The sequence below is a fragment of the Beta vulgaris genome, chromosome 5 (genome assembly GCF_026745355.1).
Source record: "Beta vulgaris subsp. vulgaris cultivar EL10 chromosome 5, EL10.2, whole genome shotgun sequence".
Classification (NCBI taxonomy): Eukaryota; Viridiplantae; Streptophyta; class Magnoliopsida; order Caryophyllales; family Amaranthaceae; genus Beta; species Beta vulgaris.
The window spans coordinates 12,776,355-12,789,688 of NC_079206.1; the positions used below are offsets into that span (position 1 = coordinate 12,776,355).

The 13,334-nt window shown below is 38.0% G+C and overlaps 1 protein-coding gene across 1 annotated transcript; it reads right to left on the bottom strand.

Moving 5' to 3' along the window:
* Positions 1–678: 678 nt before the first annotated feature.
* LOC130591340 (uncharacterized) lies at positions 679–1,971 on the bottom strand (the record flags this gene model as incomplete). Its single annotated transcript, XM_057394618.1, has 1 exon — positions 679–1,971. A coding segment is annotated over one exon (1,017 nt), but the record flags the coding sequence as incomplete, so codon positions are not given.
* Between the last annotated feature and the right edge of the window lie 11,363 nt (positions 1,972–13,334).

Below are 13,334 nucleotides of genomic sequence, written 5' to 3' on the forward strand. Positions count from 1 at the left end.
AATGTTTTACCGCCAACCAAACGGAGCCTTTTAAAGAAAGTATATTAACACTTCGTTTGGAAAGCAATCATAACAGGAAAGGTAGGGGAGGGCAAGGAGACGGAAGGGAAAGAAATACAAGGAAAAGGAAGAACGAGCTTCTATTTTCCTTCCAAAATGGATATCAAGAGGATAGGAAAATGGATCCTTCCCTTCCCTTCTCCCATGTTATATTCAAACAACATAAAATCAAGACCTCCCTTTCCCTCCAAAATGGACCCTTGCCAAACACACTATAATTTTCATTGAAGAATGTGTCATTTGTGGTTTTGTTACATTTTGATAGTTTAGGATATAATCGACACAGACCAAAATTTCCTAAATGCTCATTGCAGCGATTTTTGTACATAATTAGCTACAAACAACTCATGTTAATTACAACAGATCGAAACTTATCACCAACCATCATAAAGTCCCTGCAGAACTTCAAAGTTAAAACAACTAGAACGCAGAAAGAAAGGGGGACAAAATCATCTCTAGGCAGTTGAGTAAAAACTAAACAATTAAGATATCCTCACAAATGCTGTACTGCCAAGACAAATATCAAACTACGCCTTAAAGAACTGCGCACAGATACTCCAAGCCACATTCAGACATTCTTCCACAAGATTATCAGTAAAAAATTCATAAAATTCATGGTATCTGAAAGTTAAACATGTTATTTTCTTATTTAGCAGTACTGAAAAACAACTTGCTGAGAAATAAAACTATAAAAGCCTAAGCCAAATCAAAAGCATCAATAAAAATGTAGCAATCTTCTTGATATATTCAAGAATGATGAGTCATGAACCTACAGTTCATTCGTGGTCCTCTTCATAGTCAAGCCACATGGAAGATTTTAACCAATTAATTTGAGAATGACCTAATACCCTTTGAGACCCATTAGTAAATGTGTGAATATAAGAACCATCAAACTCAATCTTGCAACTTTGAGAGCTCCTTGAAAACATGTTCGGGGCTATTGTTCGAGTCGAAAACAAGATATATGTTAAGATGCTCCAAAACATCTGGATTACTTAGAACATATTTCAACGGCCTAACATCGTTTCTATCCCCATGAATTCCGGATATACGTATCCTCTTGAGCTTAGGTAACAATGCTGAGGGTATTGAGGGACCCCAATTCATACGTTCGTTAGAAACACCCAATCTAAGATCGGTCAGATTATGAAAGAGTGACCAAATATTTCCATCCATATGCTGAATGATATCAATTATAGGAAAACTATTCAGTAGGTGAATGGATCTAACACTCGAAATTCCTCGAAAAAGCTCCGGAATTTGAACAAGATAATCATTCCCTTCTCTATAACGAAAAGGCCACTCAATACATGCTTTCCTTAACATACATGGCTTCTTGACAAAGTTATAAAACGCACCAGAATCATGTAACGCAATCTCTTCCAACAAAGGCACATCAATCATAAAACGGCTCGCAGTCGATGATCCAAGCAAATAAATACTCAAATACTTCAAATTATGAGCTGAGATTTCTATAACTTCATCCTCCATCAAGTTTAGCTCTAAGAACAAATTCTCCAAAAGTGGGCAACACTTAAACAACGTTGTCAACCCTAGAGTGTCAAAGTTAACACCACACAAAGAAAGCTTTTTCAAATTAGGAAGATTAACAATACCAGTTTCAGGTAGCTTGCATTGAAAAAAACCGCGCAATTTGAGGTGTACAAGTGATGGTGTTTGAAAAACACAAGTTGGTAAAGAAATGAAATGCCCACAAAATTTCAACAAATCTAAGCATACATCGAAGTTGACAGGATTTCGGGCGCAAATAAGAGGAACCCATGAAGTAAAAAGAGCAGAGCAAAGTTGAAATTCAAGAGCATCTGAGATAGGGTGATAATAATGGAGATAGAAAGTGTGGTTTTGCGGGGAAGTGAGTTGCGAGAAGATGTGATTTACGGTGGTGAAGAATTTTCAGCGGTGGTGGTATCGGTATGTAAAGGGTGGTCGAAACCGCTGAGAAGAAGGTGGGGAAGGTGGGTCCAAAGTGGGACCCAACGTCGGGATAAGGCGGATGTTGCGGCGGCGGATTTAAAAGGGAGGAGAGAGAGAATTTCGATCAAAAGAGAATCTGGGAGAGAGCTTAATCTGTCTTCTTCATCACTATTGTTGTTGTTGATGAAATCGACTTCTTCAGCCATTTTTTCTTTTGCGTGAGTTTCTAGGGATTGGAAGTTGCGAGGGGTTTGAGTTTTGATCATGAGAAAGTAAAACATGGGAGGAGACTAGTTAATTTAGTAGGTTATTATACTTTATGTGCCAAGGTTTTGGGTCAGGTGGCGTTTGGTTCGCAAAAATATAGGTATAATTAGGTTATCAAAAACAGACTCGATTTACGGGTCCATTCGCATTCGATATGTTCCGATCCTAGAGAATCAGAATTCCCAATCAATTCATTTCACTTTGGAATCAACCTAGACCGGTTTTACCTGAACATATCGGAATCCAACCTAATTTCTTACTGACCCAAACTTAATTTGAGTCCAGTTAGACCCGAATACCAAAATCCGAACACAAACCTCATTTAACCTAAAGTCAACTCGAACTCAAGCAAATCCGAGAAAACCCATTTAGACAAACCCGTTGTAACTTGACTCATGTCAAACCAGCCATTTATCGACCTTACATTATGAATCAAATATGTTTTGCTCATAACTTTAGTTCATATTCTTATAAATATTTCTATATAAGATATTGAAAAATTGTTATTAATGAAAATTAAGGACATATTTGACAATATGATTATATTAACATTGGACAATTTTATTAAGTTGTTAATTACTTTATTGTGTAAAGTGATGTTAACTATGATTAACTTTATTTAATATATGCAAAAGTCAATAATCAAACATTGAACTATTACATATATAAAAAATGAAACAATACTTATGTGTAGGAAATTTTGGGGTAATAATGTGGAAAGATTAACAACAAATAAGTGGATATAAGAATTAAAGTGTTGCTCACATCTAAACACTAAACACACTTATATTATTTAGTGATAGAACACTCTTACATGAAATTCATAGAAATCATTCCTTAAATAGGTCTTGACAACATAACTTTTTCTATCCACTTATTTTCCAGGAATATATTTATGCATTTGTATATGATCATGATTTTTTTTGTGTGTGTGGAAGTTAAGTAATATTAAAGCTCTACAAAACATACAAACTAAGATTACCTAAGCAACCACCATCCTATCTGGACATGCCCAGAAATTTACAGACTTTCCACCCAGTTTCTATCTCTATCACTAACTTTACTGCTAAGTATTTGCAAACATCTATGTTTAACACTATTTTTAACTTGCTGTACTACATGCTCTATCATATTAACAGTGTGCTCCCAATAAGCTTGATTCCTATTTCTCCATATAAAGTAAGTAGCAGGAATAATAGTAGCTAATACTACTTGTCTTTGAACTCTGGTGCTCTTGTATATGTCTGTCATCCATCTGCATAAGTGGTTCATGTCCCTTCCTCTCCAGGGCACATTGAGCCATTCCATCAGACTGTTCATACATTGCTTACTGAAATGGCAAGCAAACATCAGATGCTCTACACTTTCTGTCATGGTTCCACAGACAACACATATATCATCCTGGCTAATCTGCATCTACTTTAGCCTAGCTTTAGTTTTAAGCCCGTTTTGCATTGCTAGCCATTGAATAAACCTGTGCTTAGGCTGAGAGTATCTATTCCAGACACTCCTACACCATTGCATTCTTTCTCCATTGCTTCGGAGCTTCAGGTAGTGCTTGCTGATGCTAAAGCTAGCATCTCTCATCCAGTGGTCACCTTGTAAGCTTGCACTCAGCTCATTTTTTGCATTAGTGATATACTTCCATGCCAACTAGCTGTATTTGGAGCTACATATGTACTCCATGATTGATCCTTAACATAAATCTCACTGACCCACTTAACCCAAAGGTTATCTTTCTTTTGTGCCACAGACCAAGCTAATTTGCCAACTGCAATTAAATTCCACAAATTAGTATCTCTGAAGCCAAGGCCCCCTGTTGCTTTGGTTTGACACAGCTTCTCTCACTTCACTACCCCAACTTTTACATGATTATGAACCCCAGTCCACAAAAAACTCCTACAGATGCTATTAATCTCCTTCATACACTCTTAGGGAGAATGAATAGCTGACCCCAATACACATGCATACTCATTAATACACTATTAATGAGTTGGCTTCTTGCTGCAAAAGACATATGTCTGGTACTCCAAAGCCTTATTCTACTTGTCATCTTTTCAATCATGACCTGACAATCTTTAGCTTTCAACTTAGTGATGGATATGGGCACCCTTAAGTATCTGAAAGGTAGCTTAACCACTTGGAAACCACTGACATCAGTGACCCTTTGGATCTCATTGTTGCTCATCCCTGCATAGTATACTTCTGACTTAGCCTTATTGACATCCAGTCCAGAAGCATGAAAAAACATCTCAAATCCTTGTAAAATTGTATAGATGGACCTAAACTCTCCTTTACAAAAGAGTAACAGGTCATCTGCAAAGCATAAGTGAGACATTTTCATATCTTTGCATTTCACATGGAATTTAAAACCTTCCTGATCCCCCACAAACTTCAAGACTTTGTCAAGGTAATCCATTCCTAGTGCAAATAATAGGGGAGACATTGGATCTCCTTGTCTCAAACCACGTTGAGCCCCAAAAAATCCAACAGGAGACCCATTAACCATGATGGAAAAATTGGGAGTGGTGATGCAGGTCATAATATGCTGTATAAACCAATTAGGAAATCCCACACCTTCTAGCATTTGCTGGATAAACTGCCACTTGATGGTGTCATATGCTTTTTCCAGGTCTAGCTTCATCATACAGCAAGCTCTGGATGATTTCCTATTGTACATTTGCACTAAATCCTGACATATCATCACATTATGCAGTATGCTCCTACCTGCTACAAATGCTCCTTCGCTAGGGGATACTATATCAGGTAGGATTCTATTCAGTTTTTCACTAATTAACTTAGTGATGCACTTATACAAAATGGAGCAACATGTTATGGGCCTGTATTCAGTTACATTTGCAGGGCAAGTAACTTTAGGAACTAATGTAAGAGTGGTTACAATAATTACCTGGAGTAATTTTCCTGTCTTGAAAAAGTCAAGTATGGCTTCAGTTACCTCCTCTCTAATCACATCCCAACTGAACTTGAAGAAACAACTATTAAAACCATCAGCCCCTGGGGCTTTCTCATCAGGTATGCTGAAGATAACCCTCCTAACATCCTCTCTAGTGTATTGAGCATTCAAGATTCTCAAATGATGCTCACTTAACATCTTGCCCCTCTCCATCAGAGTGTTTAGTGTGGCTTGTTGTTGCTTTTTTTTCAGCAAAGAGATTTTGGTAGAAGTCTAAAAAATCTCTATTCACCCCTTCTGCAGTTTTAACCCATTCCCCATCTTCTTTATGCACAACATGGATCCTGTTTTGCATTCTCCTAGCTTTTATGGCTTGATAAAATGTCTTGGTGTTTTCATCCCCATAATTTAACCACTGCAATTTTGCCTTCTGTTGCAACATAGAATAAACATTCTTTTTGCATTTGTATATCTCTCTCTAGCCAATTTCTCCTTGTTCTTCAATTCATCATTACTTGGGTCTGAGTGCAGCTCATTTTGAGCCTCAACTAACCTTTCTCTAGCTGTTATTTCCTCCTTTTCTGTATCCCCAAACCCTGACTTCTTCAATCTCTGCAGTCTAACTCTTATATTCTTCAGCTTCTCCACCACTCTGTACATTAGACAGCCATGAATCACTTTACTCCATTCCATTCTCACCACATCTAACAGCTCAGGGTAAGAGCACTAAGCATTACAGAATCTGAAAGGTTTTTTCCTTTGAACATCAGGGTACACACAAAGGAGTGTTGGTGTATGGTCAAAGTTACCTTCTGGAAGGAAAGTAGCTTTAGCTAACTCAAAGTTTTCCATCCATTTGCTATTAACCAGGACCCTATCAATCCTTGAGAACACTCTAGAATCCCCCTCCTGCTTGTTGGTCCAAGTATAGAACCTACCATTGGCCTTAATATCCATTAGTTCACACACACTCATACACTCTACCATAGGGCCTATTCAGACAACCTCATAGGGCTTCCCAGCCTATCATCAACACTGGATATGGCATTAAAATCCCCTAGTACCACCCATGGCCCCTGACATTTCCCAGCAATATCTTTTAGTTCTGCACACAGCTCAATCCTACTTTGGCTATCATTAAAGCCATACACAAAAGTACACCAAAAGTTACTTGGACCTTGATTAGGTGTAACAATACAATGAACATATTGGCTTGTCATACTTACAATGTTTACATGAAAAGATCCAGGCCACCACCCTATCGTAATTCTGCCATTTCCATGGTGAGCATTATAGTGAGTGAAGCACCACCCTGGGCATAAGTTTAGATATACTTGCCCATATTGTGAGACTTCACTCTTGTTTCAAGAAGGCTGAATAGTTTGATGTTGTGAGAAGATATAAACTGCCTCACTTCCTTCTGCTTCCCCAGACTATTCAACCCTCTTGTGCTCCAAGCTAATATATTATCCATTTGGCAAAGGGGTTGCCACCCCCTGCCCCTCCCATGTGTCATTCCCCACCTCATTATCATTGCTCTTCCTATTATCACCATCTAGCACCATAGCTTCCTCTTCCTGTTCTGAAGTGGTTATATGCACTGGCACAACAATCTTCTCTTGAGGCTTTTCCACTCTCCTATCTCCCACTTGCTGAAACCCATCTTGATCCACTGCTCTTTTCTGTTTAGGCACCCATATTTTTCTCCCTTCCCCTCTCCTGCATTCATCCTCCTTATGACCAATCCCAGAACACTTCTTTTACACGCACTATGGGCCTCCATTCATACTCAATCTTTTGCTCCACTTCAGTTCCATGTTCATTACAAAAAACTATATATCATCTCTGGCAACTCCTGTTTCATCTGAACTTCCACCATCACCCTGGCATAATTCAGCTTATCTCGAGCTTTTGTAGCACCATCTACCTTCATAGGTTTCCCCACAATACTTGCAATCTTGAATAAACTCCTTTCTCCCCAGTACTTGATTTCTAACCCAGGCAGTTTAATCCATATAGGTACTATTTCAACATTTGTTTTTTCCATTGGCATATCAGGGTCCCAAAGCCTAGTAATGAGTGATTTTTGATCAAAATATTGCACACCATCATTAATTACCTTCAAACTCGCCTCTACATTGTTAAAACGAATTAAAAATATACCTCTCCCAACCATAGCTATCTTATCAATTCCCAGTTTTCCCTAGATCCTTCTAAAATATCCTTCCATAACACTCAATGGTGGGTTTGCCCCTAAGACATAACTAATAACAGCCGATGACCAATATTCAACTTCTTCTTGTATATCATCAGCTTCAATGGTGATTACAGAGGTTTTAGTGTTTACCTGGACCTGTTCAACTTCATCCGCCCAGGACATCCTTCTTGCTGCGATTGGGTCTTTGGAACCACTATTCATCACATTCAACCACTCAGAGAAAACTGCTTTTTCAGTTTTGTGCTACACCTTCTCTTCTAATGTCGCTGGTTGAGAAACCGTCGTCATCCTCTCTATTTCCTCCTCTAGTTCCACCACCTTTTCCTTTGGAACAACTATCGGTTCTACTCCCGTAACCTCATCGACCGTTTTCATTTTCTTCCCTGGGGACGATGATGAAGGACCATTGTTCTTACCTTTCCCTTTCCGAGCACTCTTTTTTGCTCTCCCTCTTGCCATGGCGTCAACGCAAATTCAAGCTTATCGTGCGCCGAGAGAGAAAACGCAAAAAACGTGCGCCGTCATTTCATGTTTTTTACTTTATACCCTTCATTTTCATTACTTGTATATGATCATGATTTAAATAAATCGATTTTGTTGGAAAATTCGGGTAACAAGAAATACAGTTTACTAATTGTAAAGCGTTTAATTACTCGAATGTCAAATCATTTGATTCTTTTTGCTAATGATTCAGACCAAATGAAATTTTTGGGCATAAGAACAAAAAAAAGTTGTATTCGGAAATGATAACAGAAGGATTTGCAGTTATTGTGGAAATTCCATTTTCCCTTCTATTAATATCTTCCCTAGAGGGAAAAGAGATAATAAAATCTCATAATTTGCGATCAATTCATTTAATATTTCCTTTTTTAGAGGACAAATTCTTACATATAAATTATGTGTTAGATATATTAATACCTTACCCTGCCCATCTAGAAATATTGGTTCAAACTCTTGGCTACTGGTTGAAAGATGCCTCTTCTTTGCATTTCTTACGAGTTACGATTCTTTCTTTATGAGTATTTCTCTCCACTCAAGCTATCATAGTACTACTACTACTTCTTGTAGCTAACACTCAAAGTTGGCTGAGCACACAATTCCTAGATCTCGGATCGAATCGGTATATCACAATGCATACACAAGCACCTTATTTATACGAGTACATTACTATTTATTTGACAATTTTAACACTAGATTTTGTTTCTTTGTCAAAGTTTTGTAGCTATGCATGTAGGGGGTGGTGGTAAGAGTATTGGAACTCTTGTCGAGGCATTAATTTCAGCAGCCATGTTTTTACCAAAGTGAAGAAACTCAATAGAGGAGAGAGAGTGGACGGTGCACATGATTTTAACACTCCCCCTTAACGACTACTCTCTCTCAGAGTTAGTCTAGAGGTCATCCCAAGTTAGTTTCGAAACTTTTCGAACTTTGGTCCTCCAACTCCTTTTGTTTATATATCTGCAACTTAGTCTTCCGTGTTCACTTGCTCAAGTTCAATTTCACCTTATAGAACCTTCTCTCAGAGATAATGATAATGTACCTCCACATGTTTTGTCATGCCGTGAAAAATAGGATTTTTTTACTAAACGTATTGCAGACTGATTATCACACCATACCTTGATTCCCCGATCAATTTGTTGATGTATATCCTTGAGTAATTGCGTCAACCACATACACTCTTGTGTTGCCATAGCCGCCGCTCGATATTCTTCTTTTGTACTTGAGAATGACATTGTTGGTTGTCTCTTGTACACCAAGAGACTGCTCTAGCACCCTAGATTGAACATATAACCCGTAGTTGACCGACGGTGTCGAGATCACCAGCATAGTCAGCATCACAATATCCGACAACTTCAAACTCTTTATAATTGTGGTACAGGATTCCATAGTCTAGTCTTCACTTTGTATACCTATTTGCAAGAAATAGGTTGAATTTCTCGAGGCTTTGGCACTAATTCCCAAGTTTCGTTCTGGTGTAGAGCTTGAATTTCTTCTTCTATGGCTTTTCTCCAATCTTTGCTTCGAGCTGCCTCATCATAACTACTTGGCTCTTTTACATCCTCAACCATTGCAACATTTGCATATCTTGGATTTGGAATTCTCTACCTTGTGGACCTGCGTAGTGCTTGGTGAAGTTCTTCTTCTTCAAAATCTTCAATTTGACTTGGCCTTTCTTCTTCAGTGTTTCTATGATGTGCTACTATTTTCCATGGATTTTTCTGTCTTTCTTCTGATGTAGGTTGAGATATCTCAATCTCAAAATCTACCACCATCTAGACTAGACTGACCTTCATCTTTCTCGTCCATCTTTTCTTGAAGCTTTTCCTCGATCTCCTTCGAGTCTGGCAATAATACAGCTTGTGGTGACCACCATGATGATGTTTCATCAAACACCACATTTCGTGACACGTGACATTTATCTATTGTTGGATCGCAACACCTCCAATCTTTCCTATGATCATCATATCCCAGTAATCTTTCCTCTCCTCCGTTGTCGGTACGTAGGCACCGAATTTTGCAACTTCTTTTTCAACTGTTTCCTTAAACAGTTTGAACTTACCAAATGCTTCATATTTCTCTTTCATTAAATCAACTCAGACACATCTTGATTAATCATCAATGAAAGTGATCATGTAGCGTAAACCACTCACTGAATGTTGCTTTACTAGACTAAAGACATTTGAGTGAACCAACTCCAAAGGTTCCTTCGATTTGAACTTCGAATCTACATATGGAAGTTAGTGTGCTTTACCAAATTGACATCCAACACAAACTATATCTTCCTTGACTTCTAGTTGAACAAGACCCTTGAGCACCGACTTCTTCATCATTACCTTGAGCTTGTTGTAGCTCACCTAACCCAAGCGTGCATGCCATAAATCAGCTGTCTCATTTTTTCTCACCTTGTCTACATATGCCGTTTGAGCAGACATCACATAAACCCATTCAAGACGTCGTCCCTCTAAGATAGGAGAAAATTTCATTCCATCGTCTTTTACACCTTCACGTCACGAGGACCGAAAACAACATGGTGTTCGGATGCTGTCAGTTGTGAAGCTGACAACAGATTCTTTGTCATACCAGGAACATGGTAGACATTATCCAGCTGAACTTGCTTGTTAAATCGTGGAATCACTACTGCCTTGTCAAAATGGATTATTAACAATTCTGAGTTGTTTGTTGTTATCACAACTCGACCATGCTTGTACTCGGATATGCTCAGAAATTTCTCGTTGTCTCCAGTCATGTGATTGGAGCAACCAGAATCAACGATCCAATCATTTTTCTAATTGATCATCTTGTCGTTGACTACGACAAGTGCATCTTCCTCTGGCTCCGTGCTGCTTGTGCATACCACTCGACTTCACTTCGGCTTTCATGTTCCACTGAAGTTGCAGTATTCCCTTCTGCTGGTTTGAACCAATAGTCTCGAGCATAGTGTCCCTTCTTCTTGTAGTTATAACACACGACATCTCGCCGTGTTTGATTTTTCCCTTCCTTCTCGTCATGTTGTCGATCTTGTCGAGCTCGCGCTCGATGGAAGCCTCCTCTACATTTATCTTTTCTGAATCCCCCTGACTGTCTATTTGACTTGCCAGGTTGATTACTTGACTCGCCTGTCTTATCACCTCCCTTATTTGACTTCTCTTTGCCAAAAAGAGCTTTCTCTTCATCCTTGACGGAAACTCCAGACTTCTGATTTTCTAGAGCCTCCTGGTTAGCTAACACATTCTCAAACTCAATTAGAGATGGTTTTGTAGCCCAACCTCGGATCGCCATGATAAGACTACTATATCCAGGCTTTAAGCCACATACAATAATTCTGCGCATCATCGTCCCTGTGATGGGATTTTCAGGATCTGAGTTTGTGATTTGCTCACACAAAGTTTTAACTTTGGTGAAATTCTGGTTCACTGTCATGTTGTTCTACTAGAGCGACAACAACTCATTCTTGAGAAGCTGAAGTTGAGCATCGCTCTTCTTAGAGAACAAAGCTGCAAGGGTGTCCCACACCTCCTTGGGTGTCTTCGCATCCTTGATGCGGTATAGCAACTCGTCCTCGACGGTTGCTGCTAGCACGTACATGGCTCTTCAGACCCTAATCTTCCACTTCTTTAACTCTTCTGGATCAGTTGGTATTGTAGCTTCACTACCACCAACTATACCCCAAAGATCTTGTCCCAACAAATTGAAGTGCATACGTGTACTCTATATGTACTGTAATTTCCATTGTTGAGTTTCTCAATATTACTAGATGAACTAGCAATATTCGCCATTCGTGACTTGGTGTTGCCCGACAATACACAAGTAGGCTCGGTCCTCGACCAATAAGCTTCACAGTCCTAGACTATGCACTAATGGAAAATCACCTTGCAATACGGTCCCCGACCGTTAAGTTAACCAAAAATATTTTTGACTATACCGTTGAGATAATATCGGTCCCTGACCGATATTTGCTAAATAATGGTCCCGAAAAATTTAATGGAACGAATAGCTCTTGATACCAATTGTAAGATATTTTGGGGTAATAATGTGGAAAGATTAACAACAAATAAGTGGAAATAAGAATTGAAGTGTTGCTCACATCTAAACACTAAACGCAATTATATTATTTAGTGATAGAACACTTTACATGAAATTGATAGAATTCACTCATTAACAATTTCTCTCCACTCACAAATAAGGTATCGTAGTACTACTACTACTTCTTGTAGCTAACACTCAAAGTTGGCTGAGCACACAAACAATGCATACACAAGCACCTCATTTATACGAGTACATTACTATTCATTTGATAATTTTTCACACTAGCTTTTGTTTCTTTGTCAAAGTTTTGTAGCTATGCATGTAGGGGGTAGTGGTAGGAGTATTGAAACTCTTGCCGAAGCATTAATTTCAGCAGCCATGTTTTTACCAAAGTGAAGAAACTCAATAGAGGAGAGATAGTGGATGGTGCACATGATTTTAACATTATGTTGATGTTTTTGAAAAACTATAGAAGAAATAAGATATGAAAAATATGAGCTTTAAGGAAATTAGTAAGGAAGAGAAAAATGAAGTGTGTTTAGAATAAAGTTAAGTGAGTCTCTATTGATAAAGTCTGGAAAATAGAATCGTTGGTATTTTCTTCCTTGTGTTCCAACAACTAGTCATTGCAATATTTGAAATCACAGGTAATAATTTCTCTATCCAATAATAGAACGTGGCAAGTGGCGGAAAATTAGTTGCTCTAACATGTGCATTAAACTATTGGCTTTAAAAAAAATTCAATTTTATCTAACTTTTCCTTCTAAACAATGGTTTCACTCGAAGTTAGTGGATAATATAGTAAAATAAAAATAGTCTTTTTTCCCGGCTGGAAAAAACAAAAATAGTCTTAAGGAGCCACAAAGCAAATCTCATTATAGTCCCTTCTAAATCACGCTTTCTCAAAATATTTTCACACTCATGTGAGATTCATTTCGATTTGTATTTTTTGTTATATCAATTTTTTATATATATAGAGTAAACACAAGACATAAATGGTTCTTGGTGTATCATTATATTTGTCTTAGTAATCACATTTATAATTATAGTCTTGCAAATTGCAATGTTTATTAGTATAACTGAGAGTAATGAAAAGAAGTTCATCTTAAAACATTATACAAGCCAAATAAAAAATAGAAAAAGAAAAGTAGTATTAATATAGCCCACGATTTCAATACAATAAGTTTTACTCTCTGGTTGACATAGCAGCATATTGAAATTGAGCTCTATTTACTCCAACCAATGTCATAAAGTAGCTGCTGCGTCTTTTGCAGTTTAACCGTTTTATCTTCACTCCACGAAGATATTGAAAGCTCCAACTTGCTGGAAATAGAAAAAATTCGAAGCTTGGTTAGATGAAGTTTGAGTTTCTTTGTTTGCTTTATTTGCAACCATTTGACTTTCGTAATATTT